This window comes from Prinia subflava, chromosome 2 (assembly GCF_021018805.1).
Source record: "Prinia subflava isolate CZ2003 ecotype Zambia chromosome 2, Cam_Psub_1.2, whole genome shotgun sequence".
In the NCBI taxonomy this organism is placed as follows: Eukaryota; Metazoa; Chordata; class Aves; order Passeriformes; family Cisticolidae; genus Prinia; species Prinia subflava.
In genome coordinates this window covers 108,541,916-108,564,738 of record NC_086248.1, presented here as the reverse complement: position 1 = coordinate 108,564,738, position 22,823 = coordinate 108,541,916, and the positions used below count along the sequence as shown (strand labels likewise).

The following is a 22,823-nucleotide window of genomic DNA, read 5'->3' as shown; positions in this document are numbered from 1 at the left end:
AAAACATTAAAAGAGTGTCATTCACATTTTTATTTTTTAAACAGTATAAAGAAATACAGTTAAATGTAATTTTGCACGGTTCACTTTTGTACTTCTGCTGGTGACATTTTTATAAATTAGAGGTAATGAAGAATCCTCTCATGTTTTAACTTCAAAAATTCTTCATCTTGAAAGTACAGGATCTCATTCCTTTATCCTTAATAGACTTGAATAAAACTATACATTGACAGATCTTGAAACCAAGACCCAGACCAAGCATACTCACTGATCTGTGACTCAAACTCTAAAATAAAACACTCATGTTCATTAAGTGCAACCATGCTTCTAAACTTATTTTTATTTTATTTATGAGCTCCTAGCTTTTGATTAATCAAAATAATTATGTCCTTGAATTCTTTTCTCGTTCTGTATGCAGGAGAAAAATATTCTGTATTATGCATAATGCTTTTTAAATTAACTAAGCTTACAAGAGATATTACATCACCTTCACGACCACTTTTTAGAAGTTACTCACTCTGCAAAAGCTGACTCTCAGCACACATGAGGTACTAGGCTAGCAACTGGCAACCATGCTCTTCTTCATTACAATTTTAGAAAGCCATAAAGACTTAAATCTGAAAAAGAATTAAAATGAAACACAGCCTTGTGACAAAAACATCTGTTCATAGTAAACTAAGTGTTTGCAAAGTTACTTATTCAGGCAATTAGTAGAAACCAGGAGTAAACTAGAATTCCAGGAAGTTCTACAGAAAAAACCTGTAATTGCAGTTAAAAACCACCAGAAAAGGCAGTTATTCCAACACAGCCAGGGAAATGAACACCTTCCCTGCCTCTTCACACGTTCCCTAATTCCAACCTGCACTGCTCCAATGCCATATTTACTACTCCTTACTTCTGTTACTCCCCAGCCCTTTTCCACATTAATGGAATATCTGCACCTTTTTCCCCCACCAAGGACTAGGAAGAAAGCTACTCATCTTTGCTCCCCGTTCAGAGGATGTTTTCCCACTACCCAAACACTTGACTATTTATGTATGCCATCTATGAAACATGAAATCAAAGAACTGAAAATCCTTCCTTTTCTCCATAACTTGAGTACTTCAAAGGAGCACAGTGGGAGCACTTCTCCAATTAACATTTACCCAGCACATTCCACCTCCTCATTCCCCTAACACGTCTGAGTCACAACCTGCAGCTCAAGTGACTGGAAATTAGCTACTAAAGCAAGGCTTTACAAAGTCACATTAATTTGACACATAACTTCACAGAAACCTACATCTGGGAAACCAGAGATTCCTCCAGAAACAAGGGAAATTTTATTTAAGCCAGAGAAGATCTGTAGAGAGATGCAGTATCTTGTACTGGCTCCACTGATGTAGTATTAAACAAAAAAGAAGCTTTCACAGAAACAAGCTCTCCTTTTAGATGTAGTCTTTAGAGGGCTCTAAAGGTTATCAGACCATTTAGAGTTTCTGCCTCTTTTTCCAGCAGCATTACTGTTGTTTCTAGGAAAACAAAAGATGAACTAATTTCCCTCCAATAATTATGGGTTAGGCTTGTAAGCAAAAACAGGACAGAAGATTGCTGCCCTCCTTCTCATGATTTGCACCTTCTCTGCCCATTTCTTATTCAAAGTCAAAGCCTGGTTGATAAAACAACCCCTCAAATCAGGACCTTGGAGATGGGAAGGCTTCTGCCTACCTGGCCTGATGGGTTTGTGCCACGCACAAGCTCTGTCAAACTCCACCTGGTGGAGAATCTTAAAATAGCCTAGGAAAAACTTTAAAAGGCTTTAGCACAGGATTGATATACCACTCAGATAATATGATAAAACTTACTCAACTGTGTACTTGGTTGTAGAGTCTTCATCCTTTCTGTTTCTCCTCATCTCTACGAGTGCTAAAATCACGCAAAAATCTCTGGGCATATGTTTTTTCTAAACCTCTCATATTAATGGGTCACAGTTGCAATTAATATTAATTTCTGGTAATGCAGTTATAGACAGGAAAAGTCGAAGCTCCCTGGCACAGCTAAAGAGAAAATTACTCTTCCTGCTCTTTAGCCTCTGAGATAGAAAAGCAGAAAGTAATGTGCAAATGTAATTTTCAACTAACATTTAGATCAAGTATCACTTAATTATTCAAATCTCAAACAATACTTACAGTAACTTTTTACCCATACTTTCCAACTCACAAAAACCATTATAATTTATATCTTTGTATTTGCTGGTAGTTTCTCTTATAGGATGTCTCACAAACATACCTGTTACCATTCTTATTATTAGTGTTATTATACACTATTATTTATTATGATCTGCTATCCCTGAGAAATAATTCAAAAGTACATTTAAGACATGTAAACCATACCTGGAGCAGCCTGTGAGACTGAAATGCTGGAAAAGGCATGATTTTTGAAAACAGTGAATTTAATAAAAAGCTGAGAGTTGAACAGCTCTCTCAAAGACTTGAGAGAGCAAACTGCTCAAATATTTATCTGGAAACAAAAAATTAACACCATTCCACACAGATGATGCTGTGGCACAGTACAGAAACCTCTACTGTGTGTACTTTATTATCATTTCAGGATGTCACCACTAAATCAGCACAAGTGAAAACTGCCTGCAATTAAAACTTTTTTATAGAAGTTTCAAGGCAATTACTATTTCTGATGAACAACTTATTTTTTTTCCTTTTTAAGAAGTCCTTCTATTTTTGCCAGGTCTCCAAATGAAACTGTTGCAGAACCTCGCTGGGCTGGTTTTGCCTAAGAAAAAAAAAAAAAAAAAGAAAATACATATGAGGTAATATTAATTTTTTTGTAAAAACCTTTTAAAACAATGCTTATTTAAATAGTACCTTCAAAGAGACAAGAACAGCTTCACATTACCTGTGACTCGTGGTACTTCCAGCCAATCATGTAGTAGATCTGAAAGGTGGCAGGGACGGAGCCATCGCTGTTCCCGTACATTTCTGAGGGGCCAGGAAGGGAGAGAGAAAAGCACAGAGCATCAGCCCTAGGAAACACTCAGTTCTCAGAGCATCAGAGCTGAGTGGGACATATTCATCACAGTGACTCCTGGTGAAAGATTGGGGACAATAAAAATATCTCATACCCGTGCATCAATATAGTTCAAATCCTGGCATTATGAGTAAGGTTAAAAATAGCTTATGGTAATGGCATTTTGTTCTGAAGTACTTGGGGGTTTTGGTTTTGCTTTGGGTTTGTATTGGTTTTTGGGGTTTTTTTACACAAAGGTCATAGAAAAAGACACAGAGAAAATGTTCCTGAAGTCATTTTAGATGAACTCATTGCCTCTCAAATACTGACCTTGGTATATTGCAGCAGCTGCCAGCATTGTCTCCCGGTGTAGCAGAGGTTTTCTATTCCAAGAGCAATTACTCTCCCCCATACCTAAAAATATGTTTTAGCTTTAAAAAAAAGAAAATATAGCACACGCCATGAGTTAAGTGTCATGCACTAAGGACAGATTCTTATTAATCCAGAGAAAGTACAGAATCCTCTGCACTTCACTGTAAGAGAGAACATACCACAGATCATTAGGTGAGTTTCTTGTGTGTAAGAATCCAAAACTTTTCATTCCTATGCTTTGCAATTTACAGTAGGAATCTTTTCAAATTATTATTTCTTCAGCCTGAACCTTCAAACACTTAGGCTTTTAAGTATACCTAATTTCAAGAATGAGTACAAAGAGTTTATTCAGACACATGACCATATTGTTTTAACTGATAATCATTAAAATTACTAATCCAAGAGATTTAAAATACAAAATAAAATAACCACAATTCTAGTCTTTTTAATCACTTACTGCATCTGAATGTTTCTGCTGAGAATAAAAGTTGCCTTTCCATTAAGGAATTACTCCAAACAGCAGTCAGTGCAGGTAAGAAATGCCCTGAGCTGCTGTCAGTAACAACAGACTGCATGGGAATGAGTGCTTCACAATCCATGACAAATGCAATTGGAATATTAACAAAACCCTCACTCAATTGTTTGCTGCTCTCAGCAGACTCCAAACTGAGGAGATATTTATTCTCATTCCACAGCAGTTTGCTGATTGCCCAGGTGATTAGAAAGGCTCACAGGACAAGTCAGTGTATGGGATACAGGCTTCTGTCTCTCTTTAAGGGCTTCTCTGCACCTTACACTGAACAGGAACCCAGGGAAGCAGAACATTCCCAGCAGACCATGAAGCAGCAAGTCTTTGACTCGTGCTTCCCAACACAAATCACCTGACTCACTAGACAGCAGGAAAAAACCTAATGGTTCCCCTGTTGCAAGAAGACTTATTTGTATTTTTTTTTTCCTTTTAAGAAAGAAATGTTTTGTGATGAACATGGTACCACACCAGCTCAGGCTGCTCAGGGAGGTGATGAATGACCCACACCTGGAAACATCCAAGACCAGGTTGGACAGAGCTCTGAGCTGTTGCAGCAGCGTCCACCCTCTTGTTAGAGGACAGAAATGAGCTGAGACAAAGATTTCTCATTTATCACACATGAAAAGGGTCCTGGTTTATCTCTCCTCACAGCTCAGCCATCCTGACTCCAACCATTCCCTGACTCTGGCTACAGCAAACTCCTGCTGCAGGTTTCCCTTGCAGCCTCTGACTGCAGCTTTTCCCCACCCAGACTGTGCCTGCAGATTCCATCAACAGGCTCTGACTACACACCCACACGGACCTCACAGCAGTGAGTCTCTCTCCAGGATCCTTCTTCATGACCCTCCCGTTTCTTCTTCCTCAAGGTTCCTCCTCCTCCACGATTCCCCTCCCCAGCTGACCCACTCCCTTTATCACCCTTATCTTTATTGGATACAGCCATGACTGGTCAGGGTGAGGCTGTATTGGGTAATTAACACAGCTCTTGCTAATCAGGGGCCAGGCTCCTGTACTCCCTTCTCCTACACTGAGCAACCTGATCTAGTTCTGGATGTCTCTACCCACTGCAGGGAGTTGGTCTAGACGGCCTTTAAAGGTTCTCTGCAACCCCCAAGACTGTATGTATGATTCAGAGCTAAGGAACACACAGTAAAACTCTACTGCATCTGCTCCACTGATATAGAAAACATTTCTATTTCCACAAAGTATATACTTACCTTGTAAGTCTTCCATAACCTCAAATAACCCTGGGTAGTTCACTTGGATTTCATCAGTATCCTAGAAGAATTGAGAAGTTCATTTATTAGTGCATATCAAGCTAAACCAATAGCATTATTTCAACCTTGCTGTACTACCAAACTATTCCCTGCCTGTGGCAGGAGGGTTGGAACTAGATGATTTTTCAGGTCCCTTCCAACCCAAACCATTCTACAATTGTATTTACCTGCCTCTTCTGCTCAAATCATGACTTTCTAGAAAGCATGTACTATTTCAACTATTTCTAAAAAGTTTTGCTTAGTAGCCCAAATGCAATCAAATATTAATTTACATGCCATTACTTTCTTCTTGGTTTTAGAAGAAAGAGCATGTGTCTGTAATTTTTTCATGTAGGTCTAACATTCTCTAACATTTCTCCAAGAAAACCATCCCAATTCTACTGGGCCACAAGCCAAAGATACACTTTGGTTGGTTCCATTAATCACCACAAAGCCAAAAGCAGTGGCACGCCAGGTTATTTCTGCAGCCTGTTCAGTGAGGTGCACCACACGCAGAAGGAAGCAGGATGTTATTAGCAAACAGTGATTTGTTAAAGCCCTGGAAACTTAGAGGTTTAGTATATAGTAATGTGTATAAAGCAGTATGGAGGACTTAGGGCATTGTCTAAGTCGTTCCTCTTCACAGTTTCGGGAGTTTTTTTCTGATTGGGTGAAAAAGGTCCGCATTGCGGACCTTGGGTTGTCAGTTATTGGGTTAAAAGTATAAGTAACATAGGTGTCATCTCGTTATTGGGTAATTAGCGCTGAAAAGACCTTGGAAAGAGTGAGAGGCACTCCATTTTCTGCCTTGCTAGTTAGAGCTCACAACTCCTGAGACTGTAATACAGATAAAAATTAATAAACACTGAGTCCAAACACGAAACTGTGGCTCCCGTGCCTGAATCCCGGCTGTAACACGGAGAAAAGATAAAAACCTAGCGGTGAATTTTGATATCCCAGCAGCTCTGGCTTGCTGTGCCCGAGGGTTCTCTTCCTCATACTTACCACGGTGAGGGTGTTGAAGCCAGCCCTGGCCAGCAGGTGTCCCAGGTCGGCGACGGCGGTGAAGGGCGACACGTGCGGGGCGAAGCCGCCCTCCCTCTCCAGCTCGGCCAGCTGCAGGGAGCAGCGCAGCTCGTACAGCGTGTCCCCGCCCAGCATGGCCCCGATGAACGCCCCGCCCGGCCGCAGCACCTGGTGGATCTGCACACACACACATCACACAGGCCGTGCTTCTGAGAGTTTGTATCTTAATCGACTCCAAAGCAACCCCTCTAAGCGTCTAACAGACCTGTTATATTGACTGTGTTCTGCAGGGCAGGCTGGGACAGCTTCTGGCCACACTGCTTGTGGGAGAATCAACAAATCCTCTGGCTGAGGAGAGCCTATTCTCTGTTTTTAAGAGTAAATCCTCCCAAGTTACACTTACAGTCAGGAAACGTGGAACAAACAGTGGAAATTGAGAGTAAAACTATTTTCAGCAGAATACTCCTAAAACAGTATTCTCAATTAGTTTCCTTCTGAAAGGGGGGTAGTGAAGGTAAGTATGCTGTTAACTTTTACTTTCTGAGAGCAGCAAAAGCACTTTTTCATGGCTTGATTTAAGAGAAATGGAGGCTTTAGTTTCCAGTAGTGATCTCTGCACTTCTGAGACAACAGAATAATGCCATTTTTATTACCTCTATGATTACTCATTATTAACTGGCCAAAACAGGAACATCATAACTCAGACACCAAGGCTGACAAGCTGCTTTCTGGTCTCCTAAGTTCTAGCTCCCTTCCTAGTGAGAAGGGCAATAAATTCATGCTTTCTTTTTTCTTGAAGAGTTGAAATGACCTCTGGTTAAGACATCCAGAAGAGCCTGATTATATAACCAGGCTAACAAGACAGCAAGCATTTCCAACGCTTCTGAAAAAAAATATTTTCAATAGTTTTTTTCATGAAGTATTAATCAAGCTACCTTTTCTGTGCTAGTAAAATGGCCTTTAATTGACAGGTAAGGAAATCAGGCAGTTAAAGGCAGTTTCTGTTAGTTAAAGACAGAGGTACCAACACAGGAAATCATGAAAGTTGCCCAAGAAGCCCAGTTCCTCCCCACTGTGAGACAGTGTCTGGTATATTACTGTAGGAGAATGTATTTGAGACTCTATAGAATACTTAAATCCCAGTGAAAATTGTATATTTCTTTCCAAGTTTCTTTTACAAGTACTGAATGTATTTCAATTGGTTTTTATTATTTCAGTAACAGTAGGGTAGCTCTATTCCTACCAACAGGTGATAGAACAGCACTGCAATGACTGATAAATGAATAACAAATAAATGAAAAAACAGCAAACTGGTTAACATGTACTCTTGCAAGAAAGAGATGAATGATGACCAAAATGTTGGTAGTCATCAACATGATGACTAAAATGACCAAAACTGTTACTGAGAAAAAAAAAATCTGTCCTCAACAAGTATTTGCTTAATTTCAAAATAAAAAAGCCTTGATCAAAGTTGTATTTCAAAATAAACTCAAGCCCCATGAAGCAGTTCTGGAGAAGTGTAGTACTGTACCACAAACAGTAAGAGCTAACAATAAAAATCAATAGCACTGCCTCAGGTAACATGAGTTACCATGACCTCAGATGTGGAGAATCCAAAATCTCGTATAACCATGTTGTTTCAGTTATTTATTCCAAATTGATTCGAGAGAGCAAAGCAGTAGCAAATCAACCAAGGCTCCTCAAACTGTCCAAAGTATTGCAAACAATACTTGAGTGCAACGTGAGTTATTTATTTAAAGACCTGGAAATACAGAGTGCTCTCAATGCAAATCATGGCAAGTGCTGGCTTACAGTATTAAAAAAAAGTTTCTTACCTCTTTGAAAGCTTTAGGGAGGTCATTCACCCAGTGTAAACTGAAATAACAGAAATGTACATTTTATAATTTCAGATTAAATCAGATGTAGAGAAAGCAAGTAACTACTTAATGAGCTGAGGAAGTTTCAGGAGCCAAAGCCACAAACTGGTTTCTCAAGGTGCAACCATGCTGAAACACCTGAAACTGATACTACACAAGAACCAAAGTTTATCCACGTAGCGTTTTCTTCTTTCTTTTTTTGGCTGAGAAAATGCAAGCCCTGGAGACTAGTTTGCCAAAATGCAGAGCAGAGAGAAGCTCCAAATGTTTTGTAGGGAAATAAAGAAACAAAACAGGAAGCATAACCAGGACATAGCTTTTCCTAATGCATGCCCATGTTAGCTATACAAGTACATTGCTTATTGCTTTTAAATGGACTAGTAATCTTTACTGGATTGACTTTCTTAAAGCTACTCTGAAAAGGGCATTATTAACAACCTAAACAAAATAAATAAATTATTAATACATACCTTAAGCTGCTGACAACAAGATCAAAGGTATCTTCTTTGAAAGGAAGGAATTCCTCATCAGCCACGACCCTGACTGTCGGGATTTCAGACTCCACAGCATTTTTCTAATGTTGGGTTAGAAGAAAAACAGCTCATCAGAGACTCACTTCTTTTGCTTTCCTATATTACAGAACTGAAGCACTTCAGCATTCAAGAAGCTACTTACTAAAGCGTTCTCTGCGATATCAACTTGAACAAGTTTTTCAACTGTTTCCTGAAATAAAATTTTAAAAGCCTATTAAAAATGTAAATTATTTTGTGAATGTATGTAAGTAATTTTTTGGCACTTACACCTATTTATAATAAGTTAGAATCTTTTCCACTCTTGATAAAAGGTTCATCTAAAGCAGAAAGCACTCTTCCCCACCCAACATGGCACCTGCTCCCAGGGAGAACAGCTGAGCAGAAGCAGTAATAGAAAACACATTTTATAATTTTAGGCATAAGTTTAGTTAAACCATGGATGAACAGCCAAGGAAGCACCTTTACTTACAGCCTAGTTCATGAAGGTAAACTGTTAAGGTCTTCAAAGTCTCCATAATGCCACTTCTCTTTAACAACTGACTGTGGCCAATGGAGTCACCAGAACCCCACACATATTCCTATCCAAAACTAAATGTTAACTGTATTGTATTACCTTCCCTTGCACTACCACTTGTCTAGTTTCCAGTGACAAAAAACCAAGAATAGCCTGCACAACACACAGCTTTGAACTATAACTACAGGTATAGAGGTGGGGAGGGGAGATTTATCTCATCAAGGCTCAGGTGATTGTTTTAAGTTGTAACAGAGCCCCATTTGAATGGGAGGGACACACGAACTGCCTTTAAATACTTTTAAGTATGAAGAGAATCACAGTACCTTGGTTAAGTGCTGAGCTATGTAACCTCTTCCAGAGCCGACATCCAAAGCGAGCGGAAACGTTCTAAAAGGATAAGATTAGCAATACAGAACATAGCCAGGTCTTAAGATATTTTTTATTTTAGACTATATGCCGTTTCACCCGCTGATCTCGAAGGGTCTCGCCGAACCCAGCCCAGCGAGCTCTCCTCTGTGGTTCCTCGGGGAAGGGCGGTCCCCGCCGGGGTGAGGGCAGGGCGGGACGCGGCGGGGCTCACCTGGTGATGTCGAACACGCGGTCCGCGATCCTGCCGCCCACCTGCGGGGACAGCCGGCCGTCAGAACCGGGGGTCACCGAGGCTGGGACACACCTCCGAGACCATCGAGTACAACCCGTCAGCAAACAGCACCTTGTTAAACTAAACCACGGCACCGAGCGCCACGTCCAGGCTGTCCTTCAACACCTCCAGGGACGGAGACTCCACCACCTCCCCGGGCAGCCCCTTCCAATGTCTGATCACTCATTTCTGTGAAGAAATTCCTAATGCCCAACCTAAACTTCCCCTGCCACAGCTTGAGACGATGTTCTCTTATCCTGTCGCTGGCTGCCTGAGAAGAGAGACCGACCTCTACCTGGTTACAACTTCCATCCAGGGAGTTATAAGGCGACTTATATAGTTATATAGATAAAGCGACTTATACAGTTGTATATATAATGCGATAAAGTTATATATCACTCCAGAGAGTGATAAGGCGCCCCCTGAGCCTTCTTTTCTCTCTGCGGTTTCCAGGCTGAACACTCCAGCTCCCTTAGAAGCCTCGGGCTCCAGCCCCTCCACCAGCCCCTGGAGCCGCTGCAGCTTCTCCAATCGTCCCTGAGCTGCGGAGCCCAGAACAAGCCACGGCGCTGGAGCTGACCCCGCCAGCTCCCCCGGCCCCGCACCTCCTCCCGCAGGTAATCGCACTTGGCGGGCTCGGCCTGCAGCGCTGCCCAGTTCTTCTGCTTCCGCTTCAGCCGGCGGTCGAAGGGGTTCAGCGCGCCCGAGCCCGGCGAGGCTCCGGCGGGAGAAGGCGGCGAAGCGGCGGCGGCCCTTGCGGGCAGCGCCCAGAGCCGGCGGCACCATCGCGCCCTCAGCGCCGGCCGCGCCAGGCCCCGCATCGGCTCGGCCTCGCGCGCCCCTCCGCGCAGGCGCTGCCGGGCGGGACACGTTATACGCCTTATAAACGTGTCCCGCCGCGGCCGCCGTAGCGCCGCCGGAAGTGGCTGTGCAGTGCCGGCGTGCGGGAAGCGCCGCGAGGGAAGCGCCGTGAGGGAGCGGCGGGCGAGCGGAGCGGGCACGGTCGGTGCGAGCGGAGCGTCCTCAGGGCTCCTCCCTGCTGGGGTCGGGGAGGGAGCGGGTGCGGGGGCTGCAGCCGTCTTGGCGCACTTGGGGCTGCTGGCGGGCTGTAGCTCCGGTGGGCACCGGGCTGATGTCGCGGAAGGTCCCGTGCATGGTGTGGTGGGGAGTCACGGTGGGATGTGTCCGCAGCCCAGGTGTTACCGCAGAATCGTAGCACGGCCTGTGTTCAAAGGGATCTTAAACACAGTCTCGTTCGAAGCCCTCTGTCGTGGGCACCTTCACCTGACCACGTTGCTGCTCAGAGCTCCATCCAGCCTGCCCGTGAGCAGTGGCAGGGATGAGGCATCCACGGCTTTTCCGGGCAGCCTGTACCAGTGCCTCACCGCCCTCACAGGGAAGAATTTCTTCCCCCGATCTAATTTAAACCTACCTTCTAATAGATTGAAGCCATTCCTCTTTTTCCTGTTACTCCAGACCCTTGTAAATATTCTTTCTTCGTCTTTCTTAAAGCCTCTCTTCAGATACTGGAGGGCCACAATTAGGTCTCCTGAAGCTTTCTGTTCTTCAGGCTGAACGATTTCAATTCTCTCAGTCTTTTATCACAGGACAACCTGGAGACAGGCTGGAGAGGGTCCAGAGAAGGGCCACAAGGAAGGCCACAGGGCTGGGAAGCTGCCATGTGAGGAAAGGCAGAGAGAGCTGGGTTTGTTCTGCCTTGAGGAAAGAAGGCTCAGGGGAGCCCTTATCCTCATCTCGCAGTGTTTAAAGGGTGACTACAGAGCAGATGGAGACTCTGTTTTCACAAGAACTCACAAGCAAAAGACAAAGGGTGATAGGCACAAATTATTCCTGGGGAGGTTCCATTTAGCTACAAGAGGAAAATTTCCCTCAGTGAGAACATTCAGCCACTGGAACAATCTGCCCAGGGAAGTGGTGGATTCCCACTTCCAAGATCTGGCTGGGCAGAGCGCTGGGCCAGCTTGTATAGACAGTGCTTTTGCCAAGAAGTGTTGGGCCAGCTGATCTTTGAGGTCCCTTCCAGCCAGGTGGTGTGTGATGCTGTGAAACTGCCATATGTGCTTTTGGAAAGAATAACCTGTTAGATACAGCTTAGAAATCCAGCTTTGTTTAATCCTTGGGGTTTTTTCAGTTACATATCTGAATCTACATTCATTTTTTTTTTAATCAGAAGTGTTTGGGGTTTTTTTTGTTCCATGCTGCAGATGTCCAAGTCTGCAATGGCATCGAAAATGTCATCCCAGGAGGAAATCCTGAGCGATGGCCGGTTCAGCTGCATCGCAAGGGATCCCAGGTTCTGGGAGATGCCCGAGAAGGAACGGAAAGTCAAGATTGACAAGCGATTCCGAGCGATGTTCCACGACAAGAAGTTCAAGCTGAGGTACACAGTGGATAAAAGAGGCCGCCCTGTCAACTACACCTCCACAGAGAACCTCAGGAAGTTTTATGCCTTGTCGGAATCTGACTCCGACCTTTCAGAAAGCGACAGCAAAGAAGTCACGGTAAAGAAAAAAAAGAAAAAGAAAGCTAAAGCTAAAGGAGAAGCAGATTCTGCCAAGGCCCTTGCTGGTGGCCTCCCAAAGCAGGAGAGCAAAAAAACCCAACGAGGGGTGGACCAAACAGGTGAAGCAGTGACTAAACTAAATGACCTTAAAAAAGAAGGACAGAAAGGTAAATCTAAGTTCAGCTTGAAAGAGGACTCACAGAAACCTGCAGTGGAAGTTGATTGCTCTCGGGGAGACAAGGGCCTTTTACCCAAAGGGAAAAACAAGCAAGGAGGTGTGGCAGGGGGAAGATCCATTTCCATTCAAAACAAGGAAAAGTCTTCACAAACAAGTGCTACGACAGCAGTCAAAGCTCCCAGGAGGGACCACTCCCTAGGAGGGAAAACAAAAGAATCAGGTTGGTTGTTCAAATAACAAGGAGAATTCTGCTGTGTTTGTTTGGATGTTAATGCTTTTGTTTTATAGTTACTTTTAGTTATAAAATAGCTGACTGGCTTGGATTCAGTGCTGCTGAAGGGTTGGAGTTGGTCAGCTCTGTATAGAATCAGTTCTGATTCTTCAGTAAGATTGTGAACATCCCTGTGCTTTTAATTGTTGGCACTGAAATCGTTGGTAAAATTTACAACAGCATATGCACTGCTGCATTTCTGAAACTGAGCAGCAGATACATGAACTGATACCATGAGGGCACAGCACAGCTTGTGGACTGAAATTCAAAATATGGCAGCATTGAGCCATTAATATTAGAGGGGATTAGAAAGAACAGGTAACTTGAGGAACAAATATTGCTTGTGCATGTGTATAGCTTCTATTATGACACAGATTTCTACCTATTGGTTCTGTAATATAAATAAAATAGCAGAATATTTAATTACAGTTGAGATTGATAATGCAGTTTTTGACCTAAAGAGTAATTAGATTAGATTAGATCAGGCAAACGGAAGAGGCAGCGCTGATGTTTTCTGTTAGTTACTCCTGCATCCTTACACCTTTCAGGAGTCCTGTAAATAGGTATGGAAAAGCCCTGAAGTCTTCCTTTTTGTAAAGAGTCACGTGTAATTCTAACATTAAAATGTATCTGATGTTTATCTCTCTGTCTCAGACATCTGTGACCAAAGTGTAAAATGCAGAAGGCAGTTAGAGGAAGAAGCCTCTGCAAGTGAGGACGCAGAATCAGAAGAGGAGGAATCAGAGGATGGTGGAGAAACAGGCGAGGAAGAGGAGCCAGAAGATGATGAGGAAACGGGTGAAGATGACAGTGGTTCAGAAGATGATGAAGAAAGTGACAGTGGGCCTGATCTAGCCAGAGGCATAGGGAACATTGAGACGAGCTCAGAGGATGATGAGGATTTAAATGAGCTGTTTCCAAAGGAGCCAGAGATTGAGCACTCGTGGCGCGAGCTGGATAAAGATGCCCCTCGTGGAGATGAGGTAAGGATGCCTGGCATGTGAAAAGTTGCTGCATGCCAAACTCAGAAATGTTAGGGGTTCCTTATAGACCATCATGTATGGAGCAGTTCATGGAAGTGTTTTTCATAAAGGTTTTTCAGCCTTTTCGTGGCAGAATGGAAACAATGATGAAATTGTGTGACAGTGAGAGACTTGCAGTTGTTACTGGTGTCTCCTCTTTCCTTAAGCACACTTACCTGTGCCTATGGATAAGCTGTCTGCAGGTGAAAGCACAAACAAAATTGAGCCTTTCAGGAATTCCAGAATTTAAATTGTACTGCTTTTGTTCATTACTGATTTTTTTCACTTTTCAAAAATTTTGTTATTTAACTCCGATTTTAAGAAATTAAAGCATAATGAGAGAGTGAAATAGTTTACAACGAGCACAATCAGTATGAAAGAAATCACAGCGCTCTAGTGCTGTCACAACAGTGATAGTGGTTGTTCTGAGACTATCAATGTTTGATGATAACAAATCCTAAGTGATTATGTTTTTGCTGCATCTGTGATTGGTGCAGTCTGTTCTGTGGTGCTTCATTATTTATGTCCTTTTTATGTGCTCTGGTAATTGCTGCTTCTCATCTTTGCTTGTTTAAGTGACAAAAAATCATGACGACAACGCTGCTTTTCAGCAAAGTTTATTGCTGACTCTGATTTTTACCACTGAGTTCTGCTAGAGAATTGTGTTTTCCCCACAGGAGTCAACAATTAAACCTATGCATCTCATGTTCTTTTCTTTCAGATTACAAGTAGATTGGCAGTTTGTAATATGGATTGGGACAGGTTGAAGGCTAAGGATTTGCTGGCTCTGTTTAATTCTTTCACACCCAAAGGAGGAACAGTGTTTTCTGTTAAGGTAAGAAACTCCTGGTTTCTGAAAGGAGTATTGGCTTCTACTGTTTAAAAAAAAAGACTACAAAATAAGAAGTAAGACAGTGCTGTGGAGAACCAAAAGAAATATTAATGTGTTTAAAGAGAAACTGTTGCAACTTACCTTGTTGTAACAGGCAGGTATTTGTCAGAGTTAGAGGCCAAAGCCATTGACTTCTCATGTTTATGAGGTTGGCTCTCAGTGCTGCTTTTCTGAGACTAATACTGAAATTCTCACTTCTAGTAGGAGGACACTACATTTCCTTGATTAGTTTAATATTCAGTGGTCTTTATGGCAGGTAACCCAACCTTAGACCCAGCCTTAGACCTCACTCATAAATTGATTGTATTCTGGCCAGTTAAGTTATATTTCTCCATTATTCGTGTCTGCCTCAGCTCTCTGAGAAATTTTAGTGAGATACCTCTCTCTGAAGAGGGTACAATGAACAAAGTCAGGTTCCTGTTGCTCTTCATCTGCCTCACAATTCCCAGCAGGCAGTTTGGCTGCTGTCTTTTCCATATATCAAAAATAGGAAGGTATTAAAGTTTATGGAATTGATCCTTTTACTGATCTTAAATAAAAACTGTAAAGTGTAAAAGCCTGGAGAGACTTTTTTTCTTAGCTAGTGTACGTTGCACTACAGTTAAAAATTTAGTTTTGTGTTGTTGTATTTGTAGATTTATCCTTCAGAGTTTGGAAAAGAGAGATTGAAAGAGGAAGAACAAAAAGGACCTGTGGAACTGTTTGATCTTCCAGAGAATACCACAGAGGATGATGGGTATTAGTTTTAGTTTTGTCTTCAAATGAGAGCTATAATATGTTTAATTCTTAGTGGAAATCCCAATCAACTCCTGTTTCCAGGAGTTCATATGTGGAAGTGTCCTGTGGACACCTTAACTTTTTAGATTTTTTCCAAGGTTGATTTACAACAGGCACTGGTTCAGTATCAGGGCATTTAATAAATGCATTATGATGAAACTTGAAAAGATTTGCTTGTTGATGTGAGTTTAAAATTTTATGATGTAGCTCATTGGAATAATCAATGGAACAAACACATGGGCAGCTTAAAACCCAGCATTTCTCCTCTACAAATGGCCATTTGTGCAGTAAACTCCCTTTAGTGCTCACTGTCAAAATTCATATCTGTGAATCAACAGGGGCCTTAGTCCAAAGAATTCCAAGACTGAGGTTTCTTGAGTGCCACCAGCAACAGCCCTGTCCTGCTAGGCCGAGCTCCTCAGTCCTGCCATTGTCCTGGCTTCTTCAGGCATGTCTTTTTTGCATTTCTTAACTTTCACTCAGGGTTTTGCTTTGATATTTTCCCAGAATTTCCAGGTGTTTGGCAGCCTGACTGGGGCCATATAATGCTGGACTGCCCTGTATTTGGAAAATCTAGATGCTTCTAAACTAAGGGCAGATCCCTTTGAAGACATTCCCTAGTGCATCAGGAGAGTGTAGGGTGGATGTAGAGCACGTTCTGAGGTCACTGCGTGCATCAAGTGCATCCTGAAGTGTTGCATTTACCACTCTGGAATCCAACACAGAGAAATGCAGGAATCCCAGAGGTGCCTCAGTGATACCTGTGCCCTTCAGATTGACTGAACCTCATCCCTGTGACCTTTCAATGGAGCCATGTGCAGATTTCACACTTACTAAATCTGTCTGAAATAGGCTTTTTACTTGAAGAAAACTCAATACTAGTGGAACTTTGTGCTGTTTAACATCTGCATGTTTTTGATGAGTTGAATTAGAAGATCTTGCTAATAAGGAGGTGTTAAAGCCAGCTCACCTGCCTGCTCTGTTCTCCACTTTTGCAGGATTTACAGGGAGAAACTGCGGGAATACCAGTTTAAGCGACTGAAATACTTCTACGCAGTCGTAGAATGTGATTCCCCTGAAACAGCCAATAAAATCTATGAGGAATGTGATGGACTGGAATTTGAAAGCAGCTGCTCTTTCATAGACCTGAGGTAACTCCACTGGTGGTATTTTTGGATGTTGGGCCAGGGAGGGTGAATTAAAGGCAGTTTATAATAATTTGGAGTAAACTATATTGACTTTATTCTGTAACCAAAACAAGATACAAAGATAGATTTGGAATCCAGTGAGTTGTTAGGTTTCCCCTTGGTTCTTCTTTCTTATTTTTATTGTAATATGGGGAGTTCAAGAGCATCTCTGCATAGAAAGTCTTATTTTCAGAAAAGCCAGATAAAAAGTTCTAATTACATCTTCAAACTTTTGGTACAGTTAATTAAAGTGATCGAATTCAGAAAATGAAACTTCTTTCTTTTTCTTTCCCCAAGGGTCCAGAACTGGGTCTTTTTAATGATTCTTTACCACAGGGCAAGATTATTGCTGCTGTTGTCACAAGGCTGCAATAGATATGTTAGTCCTTGTGAATGAGCTGCTGGATGCTCTGATATTTCAAAAGTCATGTTTGGGGAAGAAAGGATTTTAAATTATGGTTTGTTTTATTGTTAGGATTTCCTTTTGTTGCAAAACCCCCCTTTTATTCTAAGCAGAAAAGTCACTAAATCATAAGTTGTGACAAAAGCCCTGTTTGTCTGCTGGGCCCTCTGTTATGGACACTTTGGGAAGTCAGTGAAAGTTAAGGGTTTTTTGCTTTGAATCATTTTCCAGAGGAACTCAGTTAATTTGCTTTGAACCATTTTGGAGAAGACATCTTTGCTAAGGGAACACATAACTTTTCATCATTTTAAACAATGATAACGTTTTACAACTAATTCAGCTGTGTGAAATTCTGCAATGATTTTCCTAATCTTCTGCTTTGTTAAATTTTAATGTTGAATACTGTTTATCAGATTACATTTGCAAAGATTTTAAAAAAGTCACAAGTAATTTCTCATGTAGTATACCAAGGTTTTTGTTGTTTGTTTTTTTTTAAACTAAGTTCTTCAATTGTTATTCATGACTTTGATCTTTTTAATTTTTTTTTCCTTACTAATTATAATTTTAAAGATGTACCAGGCTTTCCTAAAAGGTTTGGAATGTCTTATTCATCTGTTTCCAAATCCTATTTTATTCACGTTTTTTTAAAAATTTTTAATATTAAACTTTCTGAAAAGATGGTTTTTAAAACAAAGGAAACCGCTCAGAAAGCCACCCGTGACCGTGTTTGTACCAGACTGAAAATTGAAATACTCCCCAGACAGGGTGTTATACACTGCAGACCTGTGGAGCAGATCTCCAGAAGCCAGCAATGAATCTTACATGTGTGGAGTACTTGTCCATTTCTTTTGTTCCCTTCTCAGGCTTACCCCCTTTTTATTTTAGCTAATTCTTTCATGCTGATGTGCCATACTCGTGAAAGCTTAGACTGTTTATACTATGCAATTTCCCAGTGTATTTGAAGAATAACATGTTTTATTTGCCTCTAAGATTCATTCCAGATAATGTTACATTTGATGATAAGCCAAAAGATGTAGCCTCAGAAGTGAACATAGCTGCTTATAAGCCAAAGTACTTCACATCTGCTGCTATGGGAACATCAAAGGTATCTTTACAGTGTTTTTGCCATGTTTTTCTTATTTGTTTAGTTTTGCTGTCAGCTTATGAATGATATATGTACTGGGGAAAAGATTCCTGATTATCTCTGCCATTTCAAAATAGAGACATCAAACGTATTAAAAGATTTAAGAATGCTGTGGACCCACAAGTTGCAACCCTCGTTTGGTTTGGATTTTAAAGGAGATTTGGCTTCTCTGTTGCAAATTAAATACTGTATTTCGACCTCTATATATCTCTGTGACAAGTTGCACATGAAATTACTTTGTTGTTTACAGTTAAATTTTTTAATTTGCCCAAAATGGATGTTAGTGTATAAATCAGTAAGAAGTTTTTTGGTAGTAATGCCAGGCTTAGGAGTTGTTTCCTTTCCTTGTAGCAATTCCTACTCTGTCCTACTGACAGCCAAAATTTCCATCTGGCCATGGAGTGAACCAGACTGGAGAAGTGCTTAGTTGAGAAATAAGCATTTTCTGCTGGATCATTTCTCAGTCAGATCTGGTTCACGTTCTGGTTGAGGGAGCAGTTGCACAAACACTTCCATTGTCTCCAGTGCAATCTGTGTGTGATTCCAGCTGTGCATTGCTGCTGGAAGAGGAAAAGAGAGGGATTGGTGGCTGCTTCCACACCAGAATCTGCTGCCACAAAGGAAATTTGGCTTCCAGAGGTTTTGTGTCGTGGGACCTGCTGTTACAGGAGCATTCAGTGCATGAGGAGTTTTCTTCAGTTCTTCTTGGAGCTCAGCCTCATTGAAACTGACTGTAGAATAAGTTCCAAAATGTTATCATTAAATTCATGTTACTAAATGGTTATTATAGTGAGTTACTGGGGAGAGCATTACTAACAGGTTTGTATTGAATGGAAGATATAAAATAATTTCCCCTAAAAGGACAGCGTTACAGTGTTTAGTTTTAGTGTTCCAGCTTCTACACCTCACAGCATTCTTACTTTAAAGGTTGATATCACGTGGGATGAGACAGATCATGAGCGAGTGACATCACTCAGCAGAACTTTTAACAAAGAGGAGCTCCTTGACATGGATTTTCAAGCTTATTTGGCTTCATCAAGTGAAGAAGAGGAGGAACAGCAGCAAGGTACTGTATTAAATGCTGCACACAAAGGCATTAGCTGCAGGCTGTTAATACAAATTATTTAAGTGTTTATATGTCATATCTATAGAAAATGCTTTAAATGTCATCTTTTACAAGGACAATATTACATTTGCTGTATAATGATTGTGCCCCTGTGCAGAATCACTAAATGGTTCAGACTGGGGACCTTAAAGACCATCTAGGTCCAAGCCCCTGCCATTGGCAGGGACAGCTTCCCCTGGACTACAGTAGCTCCTTCCTGAATAGGAGCTTACACCCCTGAGTGGAAAACAATTTTCTTGCATTTTATTTCTCCCCTACTCCCTTTTTTCTCCTTTTTTGGAGTATCTTGACAAGTTTGGCAGTATCTGCTTTTAGTCTGTTCATTTCTGAGATAAATTATAGGCCCATAGAGCTTGAAGTGTTTCCTTTTCAGAGGAAAAGTTCTAGTTTGAAATGCAAGGTGGATAATGACTAAATGAACAGGAACATCTTTCAAATGCTTTTTGATTCACATACTTCTTAGGAATAGAAAGAGAATTTCATCTAACTTTGTAAGGTACATGAGTCTTCTGCATATGGTGCAGCAGTGCTTAAATTCCTGATTTAAATTGCTTGTTTTCATTCTAAAATTCATCCTGCTCTCAATAATATCCACAGCCGAGATTACAAGGCAAATAAAATTTCATTAAGCCTTAATTAGGTCTTTCAAACAGATGTTAAAATTGATTTATACTGCATTAAAGCAGGTTGCTTCAAAGTCAGAGATGAGCTTGGAGCATGCAAAAAAAAGTTACAAATTCTTCTGCTTATAGAGTTGGGAAATCTTGTGGCATCAAACTCATCTTGGCATTATCTTGGCAGCAATAATGTCCATTTGTTTCTCACCTTACATAAAACTCACAAACTGCACCATAGTGAGCTTTAGTTTCTTAGTGAGGTCTGTAAAGGGCAGCAGGGGATGCAGAGGAGAGCATTTCCATCTTCTCTCACATACAAGGCTACTGTGAGCTAAAGAAGAGCATCTGTGATAGGCTGGTGATGAAAGCAAATATTCATGTGAACAACACTTCAGGAATTTTAAAGAGTACAATTCCATTGCTGGGAAGGAAAAAAAAAAAGACCTTAAATAATCTTATCACACTAATAAATTTTAAACCTGGAAATGTCTAGATTCAAATGATGTTTTGAAAAGTAAGTTACTAATAGAGGAATTATGTTGTCATGTCTTTAATGTGTTCCTGACATTTTATCCATTCAGTTATGTGATACAAAACAGGATTCCATCTGTCAGGGTTCCATCCAGCAGAATTACGTGGTGCTATGCACAAATGGGAAAAATCAATGTCAGCTGCTTGAATGGAAATGTAGGAGTCTGATAAGGAGGAAAAAATGTCCTGGACTTCTATTCATACTTTTCAAACTTATTAAAATGTTTTATTTATAAACAGGTTTTTGTTGGCTCATTCTAATACTTTTGTTCATGGAATTTTTCAACTTAAAATATGTGCATGATGAATGTTAGTATTACTGTTAACCAACAGTTCTGTAACATTAAGGATTTCAGTGACCGGGAATGTTGTGGTTTATAGCACAAAATTTCTCCTTTGCATTGCTTCTGAATTTTCTGTTACTTGGGTACATTTATATTGGGAAGTGTTTGTGGCATTCATCTAATCTAGCCCATAATTGCTATTTTGACAATAGTGTCTGGCCTTTTAAATATGCTTCAAATTAAGCATTATGGGGTTTATGTCTAGTTGTTAAGTCTTTTTACAAATCTATTTGGTGCAATATCTCATGACTACATATATAAATTTAAATACATATATAGCATTTTATTAGATAACAGCCTTTTTCTCTTAAAAATGAACGGCATCCACATGTGTTTGTTTGATAAAGATGTTTCAGAAGCTAAGAAATGGAGAGTGACAGAAGTAGAACATGCAGTTATTTATTATTGGTTCTGTAGAGAAGAAGCAAGAGAGTTTAGCAGTTTATGAGTTGGCCAAGCCTGGATGGAATTTTGTGGGAATTTCAGAATACAAATACCACAGCCTGCTTCTTTTCTGTCTGTGAAGCATCAGAAAAATGATACAACTGATGCAGGTGTTGGATGCTTTTCCAAAGCCCGTTTGCAGGAGCTGTTGGGCTGGGGTTTTTTTGTAATCAAAGGTGTTTGGAAGGCCAAGTGTCATGTCAGCTTTCCTTCTAGGAAGTTGATATGAGAGCACAAATCCCTGTGCTTTTGCAGGCCAGTGAGTCCCTGCTCAGGACTGGCTCTGACTGCCAGATTAACCCTGCCTTAGGTCTGCCTGGCTCAGAGGTGTGGCTCTAGTGATGCCAGGTCACCTCTGCACAGACAGGTGCAGCTACAAAACTCACCTGGTTTGCAAGGGGAGGTTTAAAAACTGCACCCAGTGCACACCCCTCAATGGCTGGACTGCACAGACCTGAAGGAAAATGCAAAAGACTCCAAGAAAACGCCATAATTCAATGTTTACCATTCATTTACTGTTACTTGTCTGTTTGCATTCTCTTCTTCCAGTATCTTTTCTCCCTGAAAAATCTTGCAAAAAGTCATCAACTCCGACAGGCTTTGAATAAACCTCTTCTTGTATTCTAAATTCTTACTGTTTTTTATTATCATTGGGATGAACTAATGGGGTTTGCACAACTCCCTGTTCAGGAAGTGCTTAGAATGTGGGGAGAATGGGGTTGAACCCCAATGTTTTCTTTGACATTATTTTCTGGCTCAAGGCTGATGTCAAATGGGGTTCAACCCCAATGTTTTCTTTGACATTATTTTCTGGCTCAAGACTGACATCAACACATTTCATTTTTCATAGCATGCTGTAGTGCAGAGCAAAAGCCTTTACCTCAGACTTGAGTCTTGAACACTGGAGCGTGAAACTTTTTAGTTCTAATTCTGTGGGTCTACATGCATTGTACATAATTTGAGTTTTATTTTTTATCTGAATTTGAATAACTGCCCTGGATAGAATTGAGACATTAAGGGCAATTTTAATGGCCATCAGCATTCAAGCCAGTAGCTGCGTTTTCTGCTTTGCCATTACATCACAAAAAGAAAATTCCTCCTCATCTTTAAAAAGAATCATCTTTGCTGCAGACCTCTTGTCAGATGTTATATCTGCTACAAGTTTTCTACTGTCATTAGTTTCTAAGGCTGAGATTTTTTTAAAAAGGAACCATCTACTCAGCTATTGCAAGATAATCTTCTTAAACTAAGAACAGGAGCTCTTCACAATGCTGTGATTACAAGAACATGATCTCAGCTAACTCAGCTGCCAGTCACCAATTTAATGTGTTGAGCCTTTGAATTTGGTTATATTTTGTATTAATGTCATCTTTTAAAAACAAATTGTTGTATTGGAATGTTTCTGCCCAGTGTCACGATTTGAACTTTCTTCTTTTAAAATGTTTTAGCACTTCTATTGCTACTTTCTTTTGAAAACAATAAGAATATACTTGTATTTGATACTCTGAATTTCATCAGTTTTTTTGCTTTTTTCTCCTTCCCAGGTTGATTGTATTTCTCTTGCAGTGCAGTGGTTAATGCCCCAGAACTTTTTGGTTTGTGTGTTTTGTTCAAAAAGC

At 40.9% G+C, this 22,823-nt stretch overlaps 2 protein-coding genes across 3 annotated transcripts in view; one reads left to right on the top strand and one right to left on the bottom strand.

Annotated features, from left to right (window-relative positions):
- Positions 1-15: 15 nt before the first annotated feature.
- NDUFAF5 (NADH:ubiquinone oxidoreductase complex assembly factor 5) lies at positions 16-11,820 on the bottom strand. Its single transcript, XM_063391789.1, has 13 exons — positions 11,692-11,820; positions 11,177-11,315; positions 10,350-10,873; positions 9,685-9,725; positions 9,428-9,491; positions 8,733-8,780; positions 8,528-8,631; positions 8,016-8,055; positions 6,160-6,357; positions 5,116-5,176; positions 3,328-3,411; positions 2,887-2,969; positions 16-2,763 (listed from the first exon to the last, which is right to left on the bottom strand). The coding sequence occupies exons 1-13, from the start codon at positions 11,818-11,820 to the stop codon at positions 2,677-2,679; spliced, it is 1,602 nt and encodes a 533-aa protein (XP_063247859.1). The 3' UTR covers positions 16-2,676.
- Positions 10,635-22,823, top strand: part of ESF1 (ESF1 nucleolar pre-rRNA processing protein homolog) — a 28,923-nt gene continuing 16,734 nt past the window's right edge. The window contains exons 1-8 of one of the 2 annotated variants that reach the window (XM_063391543.1): positions 10,635-10,746; positions 11,970-12,666; positions 13,372-13,700; positions 14,461-14,574; positions 15,267-15,367; positions 16,407-16,559; positions 17,989-18,103; positions 19,070-19,208. In XM_063391543.1, coding sequence (XP_063247613.1) covers positions 11,970-12,666; positions 13,372-13,700; positions 14,461-14,574; positions 15,267-15,367; positions 16,407-16,559; positions 17,989-18,103; positions 19,070-19,208 — 1,648 coding nt within the window. In that variant the 5' untranslated portion in view covers positions 10,635-10,746. Of the gene's footprint in view, positions 10,751-11,969; positions 12,667-13,371; positions 13,701-14,460; positions 14,575-15,266; positions 15,368-16,406; positions 16,560-17,988; positions 18,104-19,069; positions 19,209-22,823 lie in introns of both variants that reach the window. The other variant, XM_063391544.1, reaches the window with a different exon arrangement.